At 43.3% G+C, this 16100-nt stretch overlaps 1 protein-coding gene across 1 annotated transcript in view; it reads right to left on the bottom strand.

The window, feature by feature from the left end:
* Positions 1-16100, bottom strand: part of DROSHA (drosha ribonuclease III) — a 351648-nt gene that overhangs the window by 288834 nt on the left and 46714 nt on the right. Inside the window, exons 9-10 of the mRNA XM_040432119.1 lie at positions 15176-15262; positions 4455-4526 (exon numbers count right to left, since the gene is read on the bottom strand). Of these exons, the coding sequence (XP_040288053.1) occupies positions 4455-4526; positions 15176-15262 (159 nt within the window). The remainder of the gene's footprint in view (positions 1-4454; positions 4527-15175; positions 15263-16100) is intronic.

The following is a 16100-nucleotide window of genomic DNA, read 5'->3' as shown; positions in this document are numbered from 1 at the left end:
ATGTAGTCTGTGTAATTTGGTAACATTTTAACTACTGTGCAGGCAAAGCTAACAGTTTATTAGCAGTGGTGGTGCTGGTGCTTTCATTACTGCCTGAGAGGTAATAAATCAAATGCTGGCGTGCAACTAGAAGAGCCAGAGAGATGATAGGGCAATTTAACCCGGCTAGAATGTAAATGTACGTATTAGATTAATAGTATGGAAAATGTATTGTCCAGGCTTGATTAATATTTAAATATTGTAGGTTCAAAATTCTAACAATCTGGCTGCCTGCAGCCACCACTAGAGGGAGCTTAGATGCTTACTGCATACAGACATCCATTGAACTCCATAATATAACACTCCTCCTAAAGGAGAAACTGGAAGGCAGACGTTTAGGTTGAAATGTGTGTCAATGCAGGGATTTTCACATCGTTAGCAGAAAATCAGAGCTCTGGCCACAACAAATATATACTGAGAAATGAATCCGCGCACAATTTTGAACCCTAAACTTGGCATGGTGCTATAAGGAGGAGATGCACTAAGTTTCACAGGCAAATTAGATCAGCGATGAGCTATTCCGATTGATTTTGAGATCATGTGTGAACCATAGGCTATGTAACCCTTAGACTAGATTCACACAGTACAGTTTAGGCTGCAGTTCCAATGTCAGCAGCCCTGGAGGTATCCTTTACTGGTGCTTTCTAGTAGCCATGACTGGAAGTCCCTCCTAGAACTGTATGATCATGCTTTCACTACTAAAGCCTATTGAGCAGGTCAATGGATGTGGCTACCAGTTGTCCACAAACCGGCCTTTGTTCTATAAAGGAATTTTATGGCAGAACTCACTAGTGCTCCAGGACTACAGATTTTACCAACGTGACCTGCTCACAAGCACCGGAAGACCATTTCGACTGGAAACCCCTTAAATACTGAGGGAAGTAGCAGATCCTTATTAAAGTGGACCTGTCACCTCTCCTGACATGTCTGTTTTAGTAACTACTTACATTCCCCATGTAATAATTCTGGAGCATCAATTCTTAAAGGGTGTCTGTCACCTACCTGACCGGTTTCAAACAGGTGACATTGTTCAGTGGGGCACAAAGACATGACACAGATGTTACCCGTGTTTAGTTCTTCTGAGGCTTCAAATCGCCCAAAATCGCGCATCACTGCCGGGCCCGGGAATGAGCACTCTATATCCCTGTCCCTCTGCCCACAGTGGGCAGAACACTGCGCATGCCTGGGCCCGGCAGTGATGCGCGAACAGCCTATAGGGAAATATGATGTCACAGAGCCACAGGGCTGGCCTGAGCTTACTGAGGGGCGGAGTTAGGCGCGAGTGAGGCGGAGGAACTTGGGCACTTTCAGAAAACCCTTCGCCCCTGGGCACTTGCGACAGCTCATTAACATATGATAAAAACGACTTTTTGGGCGATTTGAAGCATCTGAAGAACTAAACACGGGTAACATCTGTGTCATGTCTTTGTGCCCCACTGAACAATGTGATCCGTTTAAAACCGGTCAGGTAGGTGACAGACTCCCTTTAAGACTCTGTGTTGTGCCATTCCTTCATTATTCCTTCTAGAAGTTATGAATGAATTGCCAGAAGCTTGCAGTAAAGGTAGATATGGGTATTACCAGGTCGAGGGGTGTCCCCACACAGTGTGAAAAGAGAAGCCCTAATTGGACAGAGTCAGACACTGGTAACACCCAGCAGTACCTTTACTACAGACTGCTGGCAATTTGTAAACTTCTAGCAGGAATAATACAGGAATGGCACAACATGGACCCATAACAATATATGCCCCAGAATCTCATGGGGAATGCAAGTAATTTCTAAAACCGACATGTCTGGAGAGGGGACAGGTCCTCTTAAAGGGGTTTTCCAGGATTTTAATATAGGATAGGTCATTATATCAGATCGCTGGGGTTCCGACAATATTTAAAAAATCCCGGAGAACCCCTTTAAGCTGACGGGTGCACATCATCAGTGCAAAAAAACAATCCCTATTTGCTTATGCATGCATTAAGATTGAGTGGGTGCTGGTGAGCTGCACTTCCCTTGGCATGCTGCGATTCATAGAAGCTGGCATAGGACCCCGTCATGGAGGCTTCCTGCAGTGCTCAGTATTCTGGAGGTTGCATTTTTCCCCCCATCTGTACTGTAGCGAAAATAATTTCTGCAACCTCAGAAGTGTAACCAGTAATTTGGGAAGCAGATGGGCCCTCGCTATACAGTTGCATGTCACGGAAAGCCCTTCCAGCAAGGCCTGGTGAATGATGGCTGGCAGATTAGCATTAGTTAGGAGGGATCATGGCTTTCCTATGTCTATAGATCATTGTGAAGCTAAACAAACAGCTTTTTTCTTTCCTTTAAACTCCCACCATGCAAATTACATCCCGCTCAATACACCTCTGCCATGTTCAGCGCAACAGAGATGCATTGTTAAGCACCCGTACGCACATAGGCAGCCAAGCGCGACAATAAGACGACGCTAAGACTAGCAAGTTCCCCGCTGTACTTTATTGCTAGTTTGCCAACATTACGACAGATTCAATAGCAGACAATGAATCATTTTGAAGTCTGCATTCATCTTATTTAGAAGTGTCATTCTAGACCTTTTAAATATTAGAGAAAACAAAATAGCGCCGCATAAAAAGCGCTGAGGAGGCGGCGATGCCTGGACAATGGCAGAATACGGGAGAAAATTAGATTCTGCTAATATAATAACGTCTGCTTCATTAGACTTTAATTATACTCTGCACGCAGCGCCGTAGTTGTCCGTGTCTATTTGAGAAAGCGAGATTGTCATCTCCCCTAAAGCTACGATAAAAGCAATAAACAGTGGCAGGGTGTAATGGGCGTTCCCTTCTCTCGTGAGCACGGAATAGATTAATAACTAGGGGAAGAATGGATCTACAGATTAGCAGCGCTGGCACAGGGTATTAACTCCTACCTCTATGGAGAGGGCTGGCAGGTGAAATAAACGCAGGGCCATGCTAACACCGATGCCCTCCAGTCCATTATAGGCAGCTATTATTGCTAGTTCTGAATGGCCATTTCTCCACACGCTATTACCTGGAGGCCGCATTACCCTTAATGTCGAGAAAACAGCCCTGCAGGGTATTGCGCACAACGCAATATGGCTGCTACGTCTTTGATATGGATCGCAGGAGCGTGAAAGCCGGAACAGGGACGTATGACCAGTCTAAAAAAAACTTGACTTTTTTCATATACAGAACATAGTTTGTAGGGCAGTAAAAAAAAAATAATAATAATAATAATAATAATAATAATTCGACTTGATTGCTGAATGTCACCTTTTTATTGCATTTACATGACACAGACTAGCTAATTTGCTATTGACTTGCTTGCTGCAGCTGGAAAAGGTGCTGATCTAATAAAATGCATATGTGTGCCTGCGCATCCCACTGGGTTTTAGCTAAGTCAACACCACTAAGCTGAAAGGACATCAAAGGAAGGAGCTATAATGAACACTAGCGTTAAAGGGAGTCTGTCACCTCCATATGGCCATATACAGTGCTTACATGGCTCTGTAGCACACCTACACAGTCTCTACCTTTGCCCGCCTCATCGATAGGGCAAAGGCAGAGGCTGGGGAGCAGTAAAGTGAAAAGAAGGCAGAGCAGCCTGGGCACCTACACACTGAATGCCGCCCCTGGGCACTTGCGAGTGCTCATTTGCACATGAATTAAACTTAGTTTTTCCTGCTGGTGCAAGTCTAAAGAAAAGAACAAAAATGCCGTTACAATCCTGTATAGGTGTGCTACAGAGCCATGTAAGCACTGTATATGGCCATATGGAGGTGACAGACTCCCTTTAATGTTTTTCGGTATTGAGATCAGTCAAAAGGGTCTTAATACCGGGGGGGGGGGGGGGGGGGAAACACTTCCGTTTTGTCCCCATTAATTGTCAATGGGGACAAAACGTAACTGAACAGAACAGAACGGAATGCTCCAAACATACGTTCTGCTCCATTCTCATACCGGAGAGCAAACCGCAGCATGTTGTAGTTTGCTTTCCGTCCTGGGATGCGGAGCAAGACAATGGGGACGGATCCGTTTAACTCTGACACAATCTGACAATAGAAGATGGATTGGTCCCGCATTGACTTTCAATGGAGTGCATGACGGATCCATCATGGCAATGTTAAAGATATTACAACAGGATCCGATCATAACAAAAGCAGACAGGTATATTATCAGCAACGGAAGCGTTTTTTTACTGAACCCTGCCGGATTCAGTAAAAACACTAGTGTGAAAGTAGCCCAATTCTGCTGCTTATTACTAAGTCCATTCCTGCGTCGTCAGTGCTCGCGTATCAGGTGGAACGGTAATAAAACGTGTAAACAGAAAATTGCCCAAGTCCATGTTTAATCCATTAAATGTCATCTAGGCAGACAACACATTTTATTTGCTGGGATCCGGCAATAAAGGGGTTATTCCTTACCTCGGGCATCATTTCCTCAATGAAATGAATTGTGTAGTCAATGTTAAACCGGATTACTTTGCACAGGGGAATCTGCAAGAACAACAAGAACAGCAATCATTTTTAAGGGATAACTGGAGACTGCAGCATCTCGGAGCGCACTTAGCTCCAAACGAAGGCAGTGTATAAAACAAAGAGGAGAAACAAGTACTATGGAGTGAGAGATGGACTCATCCTCTGCAAGGTTCAGCAGCTTCCGCATAGAAGAGCTGCACCGCCATCTAGTGTCCACAGGGCCTCAGCCATATCCCAGAGTAAATGGCATACAGCACAGTAAGATCATGGAACACCAGCAAATAAAGCCACTCCAGTGTTAAGTGATCTAGGTGACCAATGAATCCCAGACTGAGGTCCGTCACTTTACAGAAAGGATATTGCTGCACGGTGCACTATTCGGTTACCGAACGGCTGACAGAACTTCTGAAGCCAGGGCCAGCCAGCCTTAGAGACATATTTTAGGGGACATTTTTAGAAGAAAGGATTCTATAAATTGGGACACCAAAACACTGCATATATTGTCATGTTAGTGACAAGGATGCAGCAGGGACACGCTCTCTTTGCAACCAACGGATATCGTGACAGCGACAGGCGATGGCCCATGCCAGGACCTGAGTGCCACGACAATGTGTACATGCTCAGCGTACTGGGCACCTTGTAGAAGGATGGACATATTTTTAATAACATGTCATGGGAAAGTCCTCTTATTGTCCATAAACAAAATAGCTAGATTGAAGAAGAAAAAAGACCCCTTAAATGAGAAAAAGGATTCCGTATCTTACAGAAATGTACTTTCTTCATTCTAATGGCCTAATAAAGGATACAAAAAAAATAAACTCATTTTTTTTTCACATTCCTTTCCTGAGCAAGTGTCTAAAGAGCCCTTCTACAAGACTTTACATACGGTATAATGTCGCCTGGCCAGCTGTAAGTACAGAGTGTATGTTGCTCTCCATAGGTCACCAGACCTGCTAACTAGGCAGATCAGAAAATGCTCCAGCCAATGCTTTTGATTAAGCGAAACCATGCACAGGAACTATGCCGAACATCAGTTTACACACCCTTTCTGCAAATGAGTAGCTAAAGGGCTTTTCCAGGCTTAATATTAATGGATCTTTGGGTTCAAAATCACAACTCAAGCAACGAAATTTTATACAAAATAACAGATGTTTTATTGGTACAAAATAGAGTTGTGACCACTGGCCACACAGACATTTAAGAACACTTAAAATGCCATACAGATCGCAAATGTGTGGTAGTTCCAATTGTTATGCATAAAGTGCAAGTGCTAAATTACTTTACAGCAATAAGATAAGTCAGTGCCTATACCAGAGTGTAGTCCTGTCTATGATATAACATCAACAGGTCAGCAATGGACCCTAGACTAAATGGACCCCATACTCACACCAAAGAATATAAATAAATAATAAAGAATTGATGAGGCATACTGACCAGAATCTCTACCACAGCACTAGCTATCCGTGCCCCGACGCGCGTTTCGCCGTCAGCTTTTTCAAGGGGTAATGACATACAACTTCCCAGCCGGGTATATATAATCCACAAAGTGGGCGAACACATATTCACCTAACCAATAGATGAGGAGCACAAAGACAAAGAGGCAGGATCACCAGGGCTGCTCACCTGTATGGTATAATATACCCGCATACAGGAACATCAAAAAGACATTCGGGCAGCTGCCAAAATCATGGATGGAGAAAGAGACAAACTTGTAAAACTAAAACCTATTGCGAGACAAATTTTCCGTCAGAAACATAATAACTGTTGGCAAGATCTTAAATTTAGGGGGATAGATAGGGTCTCCCTTGGTGCGCGCGGCGGTGATTTATTTAAACGGTTGGAGCAGGTCGAAAGCAAGTGGATTGTCAAATTGAACACTCAGATGCCATTTGGCCTGAATGATAAAATTCCATTTGCTTCATTTTTGTAGTGTGCAGCATCATCCCTGATATGTGGTGTTTTAAGTGTTTAGGATGTCTATGTTTTTAGATTTCTCCAGCCGGGTTCATTAAGTGAGATGTTGGAACTATGTTCACTAATATGATTTTTTATTTATTTAGATATGTAGGATACATATATTTGGAGGCCGTTGTATTGGAAAATCTTTCCCTCCATAAGGATAAATTCACATATAGGGCCTAAGATCATGGGACCAACTGGTGAACTGCGATCAACCATTTATGATCCTGTATATGTATCATATTATGAAATGTTTTTATGTCTACATGGTATAGATGGGTGCTGGTATAATCATGTCTTTTGATTTATAGTATATGGTTTTATTCTTACACATGTAGTGTCTATTCATGCCGGTGCTTTCGTACCCTGATCAGGCATGAGGGACAACACTCTTTATGTATTATCTATTCTATTTGTGCACGATTATATTTATTTATATAAATGATCATGTCCATTTGTATTTTTGCACGGTGTTATTCTTGTATCTTTACACAAGTCTATCTGGTTATGTTAGACCATGCTAATTTGTATGTTGGCACAATGCTATTTATTCATATATTGATTAATTTTGTTTGTACCTTTTTCATATGTGATGACAATTATATGGGGAAACTATTTATAAAATATAAATTATGTCACAGTTATAGGTATATATTATATATATATGTCCTGTAGTATTATCACTAGTGGCATTTGCCACTGCTGTAAAGGGTTTTTACACTTTTATATTTGTGTGGTTTATTTAGGATTTACTTTATAATGTGGAAAACTTATGCATAATCATATTGATATATATGGATACATATGTGTCTCTTCTAGATATATGATGCATCAATTACTATGTAGGGAGGCAGTAACCTACTTGTATGTGTATCCGGTAAGATGGAGAGCGCATTGACAAAGTATGGATCTATGATACTGTGCTGCCCGTAACTAGTATGGAGCTCGTAGTGCGCGCGTCCCTCTGCGCAGCCGCGGGCGCACTGACGCGGTCCTGGCTCTGACGTGAGACGCTCTGTGCTCTAATGAGCGTAGCCGTCCTGCGTCATCGCTACGGCCGGGTACGCGGGCATCGGCGGTGTGCGGCGGTTCGTGCGCCATAACACATGAGGCGGGTATATTATACCATACAGGTGAGCAGCCCTGGTGATCCTGCCTCTTTGTCTTTGTGCTCCTCATCTATTGGTTAGGTGAATATGTGTTCGCCCACTTTGTGGATTATATATACCCGGCTGGGAAGTTGTATGTCATTACCCCTTGAAAAAGCTGACGGCGAAACGCGCGTCGGGGCACGGATAGCTAGTGCTGTGGTAGAGATTCTGGTCAGTATGCCTCATCAATTCTTTATTATTTATTTATATTCTTTGGTGTGAGTATGGGGTCCATTTAGTCTAGGGTCCATTGCTGACCTGTTGATGTTATATCATAGACAGGACTACACTCTGGTATAGGCACTGACTTATCTTATTGCTGTAAAGTAATTTAGCACTTGCACTTTATGCATAACAATTGGAACTACCACACATTTGCGATCTGTATGGCATTTTAAGTGTTCTTAAATGTCTGTGTGGCCAGTGGTCACAACTCTATTTTGTACCAATAAAACATCTGTTATTTTGTATAAAATTTCGTTGCTTGAGTTGTGATTTTGAACCCAAAGATCCATACATTTCTTATTGGTTCTTTCTATGTGTGATTATGGATCACTTAATTATTTAAAACAGGGAAACATAGTTGGTTTATTTTAATATTAATGACCTGTCCTCAGGATAGGTCCTCAATATAAGGTTCGGCACCCCCGCCAATCAGCTGTATGAAGAGAAGGCACGTGGTGTCTCCCGTCTCTCTTCCTGCTCACTGCTGCCATGTCTATACCAAGCAGGAAGAGAGACAGGAGACTGCACATGCACACGTCTTCTCCTCATACAGCTAATCGGGGGGGGGATGCCATGTGACAGACCCCCGGCCCATCTGATATTGATTACCTATCCCGCGTCAGGTGAGGATGTATGTTTTTTTGTCTCTAACATTTAAAAAGTGGCAAAAGGCTGGTGCTAGTTAAAGGGGGTTATCCCATGAATAATGTAAAAAATGAAAATCAGACATCATTATGGTACATGACAATCTCTTTCTAAGGCTACTTTCACACTAGCGTTTTTCTTTTCCGGCATAGAGTTCCGTCACAGGGGCTCTATACCGGAAAATAACTGATCAGGCATATCCCCATGCATTCTGAATGGAAAGGAATCCGTTCAGGATGCATCAGGATGTCTTCAGTTCAGTCATTTTGACTGATCAGGCAAAAGAGAAAACCGTAGCATGCTACGGTTTTATCTCCGGCGAAAAAAAAACCGAAGACTTGCCTGAATGCCGGATCCGGCATTTTTCTCTATAGGAATGTATTAGTGCCGGATCCGGCATTCAAAATACTGGAATGCCGGATCCGTCCTTCCGGTCTGCGCATGCGCACATCGGTAAAAATGTGAAAAAAGATACAAGACGATTCCGTCTGTCTGCATGACAAGCGCAGAGACGGATCCGTCCTCGCAATGCATTTGTGAGACGGATCCGCATCCGGATGCGTCTCACAAATGCTTTCATTCACATCCAGATCGGCGGATCTGGCAGGCAGTTCCGACTACGGAACTGCTTGCCGGATCACACTGCCGCAAGTGTGAAAGTAGCCTAACAAAGCTAGAACCAGCCCTGCACCTCACATAGATCCAGAGATCCCCCCATTCGTTGCTCTGCTAGATTTATATCAAGCTGGCAGCTCAAGGGGAGTGTCTTTTCTGCTGCAGCTCAGGAGGCGTGTCTATGCTCTCCCCATCACAGGTCAGGGGGCAGTTGAAGGATGAAACTGAGCATGTGCGGCCTTCTCAGTGAGCCGGACAAAGAAATAAGAAAAAAAAAAAAACAGCAGGTTTATTGAATAAACTATGCTACATTTTTAATTACATTCAATTACAAAAGTATTCAGATTTAGGTGCTGGTTTGAAAACTATAAAATCTTTTTAGGGGGACAAGCCCTTTAAGAGGCCGTAGTGGCAATATAGTGAATATGTCAAATGGTTGCAATTGTAGATATGCCATTCAAGAGTCTAGGAAACACAGATGAAAATGCTCATGTGGGAAACTTCCATGGTGGCGATAATAGAGGTGACACATTTTCACACTCATTTTTAATACGAAGGTAGAAGCTAATATGATAACATAAGCTCTGTTCACATTAGCATAATGGCTTCTTTTTCATAATGGAGCTTTGACAGGTCTGCTGGATCAGTTTAATATGGAAACCTGTAAACCCTTATGGATCCCAGTAACTTTAATAGGGTTCGCTAGGGTTGCAGCATTTTGGGCAGCAAGGATAGTGCTGCAGACTGCGCTATTCTTGCCATCAAATACTGGAATGGTGAACGGAAAGCCAATGGATGCTATAAATTTAGAGCCTTATATTTCCAAAAGTTTTTTTGGCAATGTGAATTTCTCTTCAGTATAAAGTTTAACATCACGTAATTAATATAACATCCATAAATCGAATGCAACTCTTGTTTCTAATTTTTAAATCCCAAGGCTTACCGTATATGTTGTCATTAAACACTGTTAACAGGCAACATATGGTTGGTTAATGGTATGGAAAAATGTACAAGTAAAACAGTAAAACTATACTCCCGCCACACATTCAACTAGAAAGTAATATAATCGCATTTAGATTAGACCATACTGAATTTCACAATGCTTTGGTATTTGTTCCTATAAAATATCTGCATATACAAATTAACTGATTGAATCTAAAGCCATTCTTTGGGGCTCCTGAAAAATGAAAACTGCTCTGATTGGTTGCTATGGGCAACAAAGACAATTTTTATTATTTGCCAGTTTTCATAAATCCTGCTCAATGTGCCAATTATTTCTATATAGACTAGTCAAGAGATAAGATGTAAATATTAAGATCCCAGAATAGCCCTTTAAGTTTACTTAATTTTCATTACTATGCATTCCAGTATAAAATTGTAATGTGCACAAGTTGATTTTACATACATAAATCCTAAAATGGATCGCTCAACAAAAGAGACAGAAAATGTATTATATTAGCTAAAGAATCATAGGCAACAAGAAAAAAAAATAACTCCTAAGATTATCATTAGCAGGGGCCATAAAATAAAGACATTTTCTTCTAAAATGATTTTATAACAATATAATAGATACGGAAAAGAATTGCTGTGCATTAAAAATTAATTAAAACAGAAACCGAGGAGAAACTACTGCAATAAAAGATCAAGAGGAGAACACAAATCATTAAATTGGACAGGATCTTCAAAACTGCATTTTTCTTGTTGGAAAAGAAACTAAAAGAGAATCTAATCGGAAATTGAAATAACATTAAAGCCCCTTGCAGACGAGCGAGTATTCTGCGCGGGTGTAATGCATGATGCGAACGCATTGCGCCCGCACGGAATCTGGACCCATTCATTTTAATGGGGCTGTGTACATGTGCGTTGGTTTTCACGCATCACTTGTGCATTGCGTGAAAACCGCAGCATGCTCTATATTCTGCGTTTTTCACGCAACGCTGGCCCCATAGAAGCGAATAGGGCTGCGTGAAAATCAAGCAAGTGCGGATGCGATGCGTTTTTCACGGATGGCTGCTAAAAGATGTTGTTTGTATACTTTCAGTGTTTTAGAACGCGCGTACAAAACGCATTAAATAGCATTGCACCCGCGCGATAAAAACTGAATGCAATCGCATACAAAACTGCATGACTTTGCTTGCGAAATCGCGCATTTTCAATGAACGCATTCACAACGCATCCGGACCTAATGCGCTCACGCTCATCTGTAAGGGGCCTGGAAGTGTTTTCCAGGTTTCTAATAATGACGGCCTATCCTCAGGTTAGATCATCAGTATCTAATCGGTGGGGGCAGGGCCGGACTGGCCATAGGGCAGACCGGGCATTTGCCCGGTGGGCCGGGCCGCCTGGTGGGCCGGGCCGAACACAATCAGCTGGGCAGGAGTGGAGATGAGCGCTTCCCAGTAACTATCAGGGAAGCAGCTGCTTCGGGGCCTGTACTTCGTCACCCCGGCCCCTGTCAGAGCAGCTGACTTCTCCTGCACTTGCACTCTGTCACTGACCTTCTGACATCAGTGACATTGCTCCGCCTCTCCCCTCCTTAGTTCTTATGATGGACAGTGGTGACCAGCATAAGGACGGCCCGATGTAGGCGGAGCTATAATAGCCCCGCCCCCTTTTATGCCCGCGATTCCTGCAGCCTGAACTTTCCTGCCCACCATGCTGAACATCAGTTGGATTGTCACAACTGCACCAGTGATGCGAGTAGCAGGGGAACTGGGGTTATATTCAGCTTTCCCAGACTGTGCACATGTGACCTGCAGTACAGTAGGAAAGCTGGGTGAATTATATCATGAAATGTCATCCAGCTTCCCTGCTATCCTGCATGGCACAAGTGCAGAGGCATTAGTGTATGGGGGAGAGGTACAGCAGGAAAGCTGGGTGAATTATATCATGAAATGTCATCCAGCTTCCCTGCTATCCTGCATGGCACAAGCGCAGAGGCATTAGTGTATGCGGGAGAGGCACAGCAGGAAAGCTGGGTGTCTATATATGTGTATTGTATATGTGTGCGTCCATGTATGTGGTGACTGTGTGCATGAATGCATCCATGTATATGGTGAGCGCGTGTATGAGTGCGTCCATGTATGTGGAGAGTGCGTGTATGAGTGCGTCCATGTATGTGGAGAGTGCGTGTATGACTGCGTCCATGTATGTGGAGAGTGCGTGTATGACTGCGTCCATGTATGTGGAGAGTGCGTGTATGACTGCGTCCATGTATGTGGAGAGTGCGTGTATGACTGCGTCCATGTATGTGGAGAGTGCGTGTATGACTGCGTCCATGTATGTGGAGAGTGCTTGTATGACTGCGTCCATGTATGTGGAGAGTGCGTGTATGACTGCGTCCATGTATGTGGAGAGTGCGTGTATGACTGCGTCCATGTATGTGGAGAGTGCGTGTATGACTGCGTCCATGTCTGTGGAGAGTGCGTGTATGACTGCGTCCATGTATGTGGAGAGTGCGTGTATGACTGCGTCCATGTAAGTGGAGAGTGCGTGTATGACTGCACTATGGGGGCATCTACTGGGGGCTCTGTATACTGGCACGCATTATAGGTGGGCACTATGGAGAAGTGGGGGACAAGAGCACTATGAGGGCATTATATAGGGGCATTTAATACTGGCACCCATTTTGATGCCACTATGGGGAAGGGAGGAAAGGAGCATTATGGGGGTATCTATGTGGGACAGTCTATAGGGGCATTTTATAATGCCACATTATGGAGGGCACTATGGAGACGGGGAAGGAGCACTATGGGGGCATCTTCTGGGGGGACTATATGGGAGTATTTTATACTGGCACAAATTATAAGGTCACTATGGGCACCTAAGCTCAACTGGGGGCACAAAGTGTTTTTTGTAGTGGCACACAGTACGGGTCATTGGAACACATGAGGGACATTGGCTCTACTGGGGGCACTAAGAGGAGGTATTTCTTTTTTTTAATGCCACACAAAGGGGCATTTTTTGTACTGGTGCACATTATAAGGGGGGGGGGGTTCTACTGTCACACATTATAAAGATAATTACTACTATCGGGGCATTATGGTGGGCTTTATTACAACTGGGGGACTATGGGAGCATTATTACTTGTGGGACACAATTACTGTTGGGGGCACTGTAGGAGCACTATTACTACTAAATGCACTCTGGCAAAGAAATAATTACTATTGTTGGGACTTTGGGAGCACCATTACTGTGAGGGCACCCTGGCACAGCATCAGCTTAGCAGTGTTCTTTTTGCAGTATAGTTTTAGGGAGCACAGCTTCTCAGTATTGGGGGTGCATGATGGGATGTTAATTGGAGGATGATGGAAAAGTAGGAAACTAAGATGTCTGTCAAACTCTGCAGAGACGTGAGATGGCTGAAAGAAATCATCATGGTGGTCTGGTCTGAATGGAGAAGATGAAGAAAGAGAACGTCTACATCAGAGGAGACGTCACTGGATATAAGAGGTATGGGGCGCTGTATGAGGCTACTTTCACATCTGCGTTAGTGATCCTGGCAGGCTGTTCCAGCTGAGAATTCACTGGATCCGGCACTGCTGGATGCAGACAGAATGCCCGCCAGCCCCATTGACTATAATGGAGTACGGCAGAGATCCGGCCACAATCTGGGAAAAATGCAGAGAATCAGCGGGACATAAACCGCTGCATTTTGTGCTTTGTGTCCAGTCGATTCCTTGCATTTTCTGCCGGATTAGGTGGCCGGATCGTACTAAGACCCCTAATGTCACCTGGGGACCCCCAAAGAAGCTTGTGTGTTGGCTGAAGCCTTCCTATCTTACTGGTGGCTGGCCCTGCCTCTCAATTGTGCTTCCGGTTTTGGCCCCGCCCCTAGACTGCAAGGGGGTGGGGCCTGTTGGGGGTCATGTGATTGGGCTGCTCAGTCAAAAATGCCCGGGCCTATTTTTTGTCCCAGTCCGGCCCTGGGTGGGGGTCCAACTCCACCACACAGCTCTGTTCAAAGTGTGGACCAGATTATTGCACCTCAGCTCACTTTCAAGTGAAGAACTGAAACGTGACAATCTTACCAATTTCTGTACTCAAGAATTAGCAATAAAGTGACTTATTTTATTCCAACTTAATTGCTTTAACTTATAAGCATGCTGTGAATTTACCTAGAAAATACAAACATGGAAACAGACCCCTGCACAGTGTTGTAAGGCTACATCTACACGACGACATTTGTGGGCACAACTACACTGCAACATTTGTAGCGCAACATTTTGTTGCACTAATGTCGCACGACAATTTTTATAATGGCAGTCTATGGTGTCGCACTGAAACATGCTGCGACTGCGACGCAACGGTCGCAGAAAAATCCATCTCGAATGGATTTTCTGCGACTGTTGCGTCTCAGTCGCAGCATGTAGCATGTTGCATGTTGCAGTGCGACACCATAGACTGCCATTATAAAAATTGTCGCGCGACATTAGTGCAACAATGTGCTGTAATGAGTGTTTAGGTCAGAGATCAGAGATAAGGATTGGTCATCTAAGCTGCCTGACAGAAAGAGTAAAAATACAGAGCCTGCTACTGGAGAATCTCAAGGCTGTACAGAGAAAGAGGGATCAACATTTTTTATAAAGACTTAATTAAATAATTTTTAGCTAAAAATGAGTACAATGGAATAACAAAAAAATAAAAAAAATTTGCCCCAAAAGGTGTACTTTTAATTAATTACCTTTTATTCCTCATTCACACAGTCAGTGTTTGGTCAGTGAATGCAAGCCAAAACCAGGTGCGGCTCTAAACACAGAACAAGTGCAGATCTTTCCCTTATACCTTATGTTTGTGGAGGCTCCAATCCTGGTTTTGCCTCACTGACCAAAACACTGACATAAGAATGAGGCTTTATAGTCAACTGTCTGCTGGAAACCTGTTTAATGAAGAATTAGGCTCACCTGTGATTATATATATAGACTTTTTGTAGGTGGGAGAGTATGTATGCATGCGTGTGTAAAAAGTTATATGTAAAAGTTATATATAATATATGTACACACACACATACTCTCCATCCTACAAAAAGTCAATTTTTTCAAACATTTTTCGTATGAAGTAAAAGCCACTTACGTTTGTGAGTGGAGCATGAGCGAACATAGAAAAGCCTTCAAAGATGTATTCGTGATCATCATACTCTATCACCGTGGGCCGGTCAGTCTAAAACAAAAAGTAGGAAACAGCAGATTGTGATAAAGCTGTTCTGCGTTCTTTAGCGTTCATTACTCAAGGTGTCTAGATAGTGACATTTCTTTGGCAAGAGGCTAAGAGGAAATGCAAAGTATTGTAAAACATGGCAATCAGGCGTTTCTAGCCTACAGTATTTATGCTTAATGCGGCCATAAAAGTTTCAGGCGTATTTCCAGGTGATCTGGATGCCCAGACTCTGGGCCAAGGAGCAAGAGAAAGGAGTAAGTGACCGACAGTCTCTCTCTACACAGAGTCAGTCTGCTGCCAACATCTGCCTCCAGGCAGCAGAAAGGTTAATTAAGAAACAACAGCAGAAACATAAAATGTTGTCCACAAATTCTAATTCAGCTTGAACCTGCACTCTATATATCAACAAACCATTAGTAGGGATGGGCGAATAAATTAGTGCACACACAAAAACAGGAGATAATTGGGAAAGTTCATTTCAGTTGCCAATTTGCAGACAACACACAAATCAACACCAAGAAAAAAAACAGGGCGGAATTCATCAATCTCTTTTTATGCTCCCTCAAGAAACCTGTTAAATTCTGAATTGAATGTGAGGAATTTAACTCCATTGATGCGTGCAAAAATACTCTGTCGCTCATAATTCACAGTAGCTTTGAGCGTCAGAAGTCATAGTCAGGAGGGGAAGCCTTTTATATTGCCTCAGCAACTAAATACAAACTCTGCAGACATCTAACTGTTGGCGCTGTGTGGGAGTACAGTCATAACTCTAGGAGCTTGATTACATTTATATTGGGGAATATGAGGTAAAGGCATCTATTACCCAGGAAGCATAGGCGCC

This window comes from Bufo bufo, chromosome 5 (assembly GCF_905171765.1).
Source record: "Bufo bufo chromosome 5, aBufBuf1.1, whole genome shotgun sequence".
Lineage (NCBI taxonomy): Eukaryota > Metazoa > Chordata > Amphibia > Anura > Bufonidae > Bufo > Bufo bufo.
The sequence above is the reverse complement of the archived record's forward strand: the minus strand, read 5'-3'. Positions and strand labels throughout refer to the sequence as shown.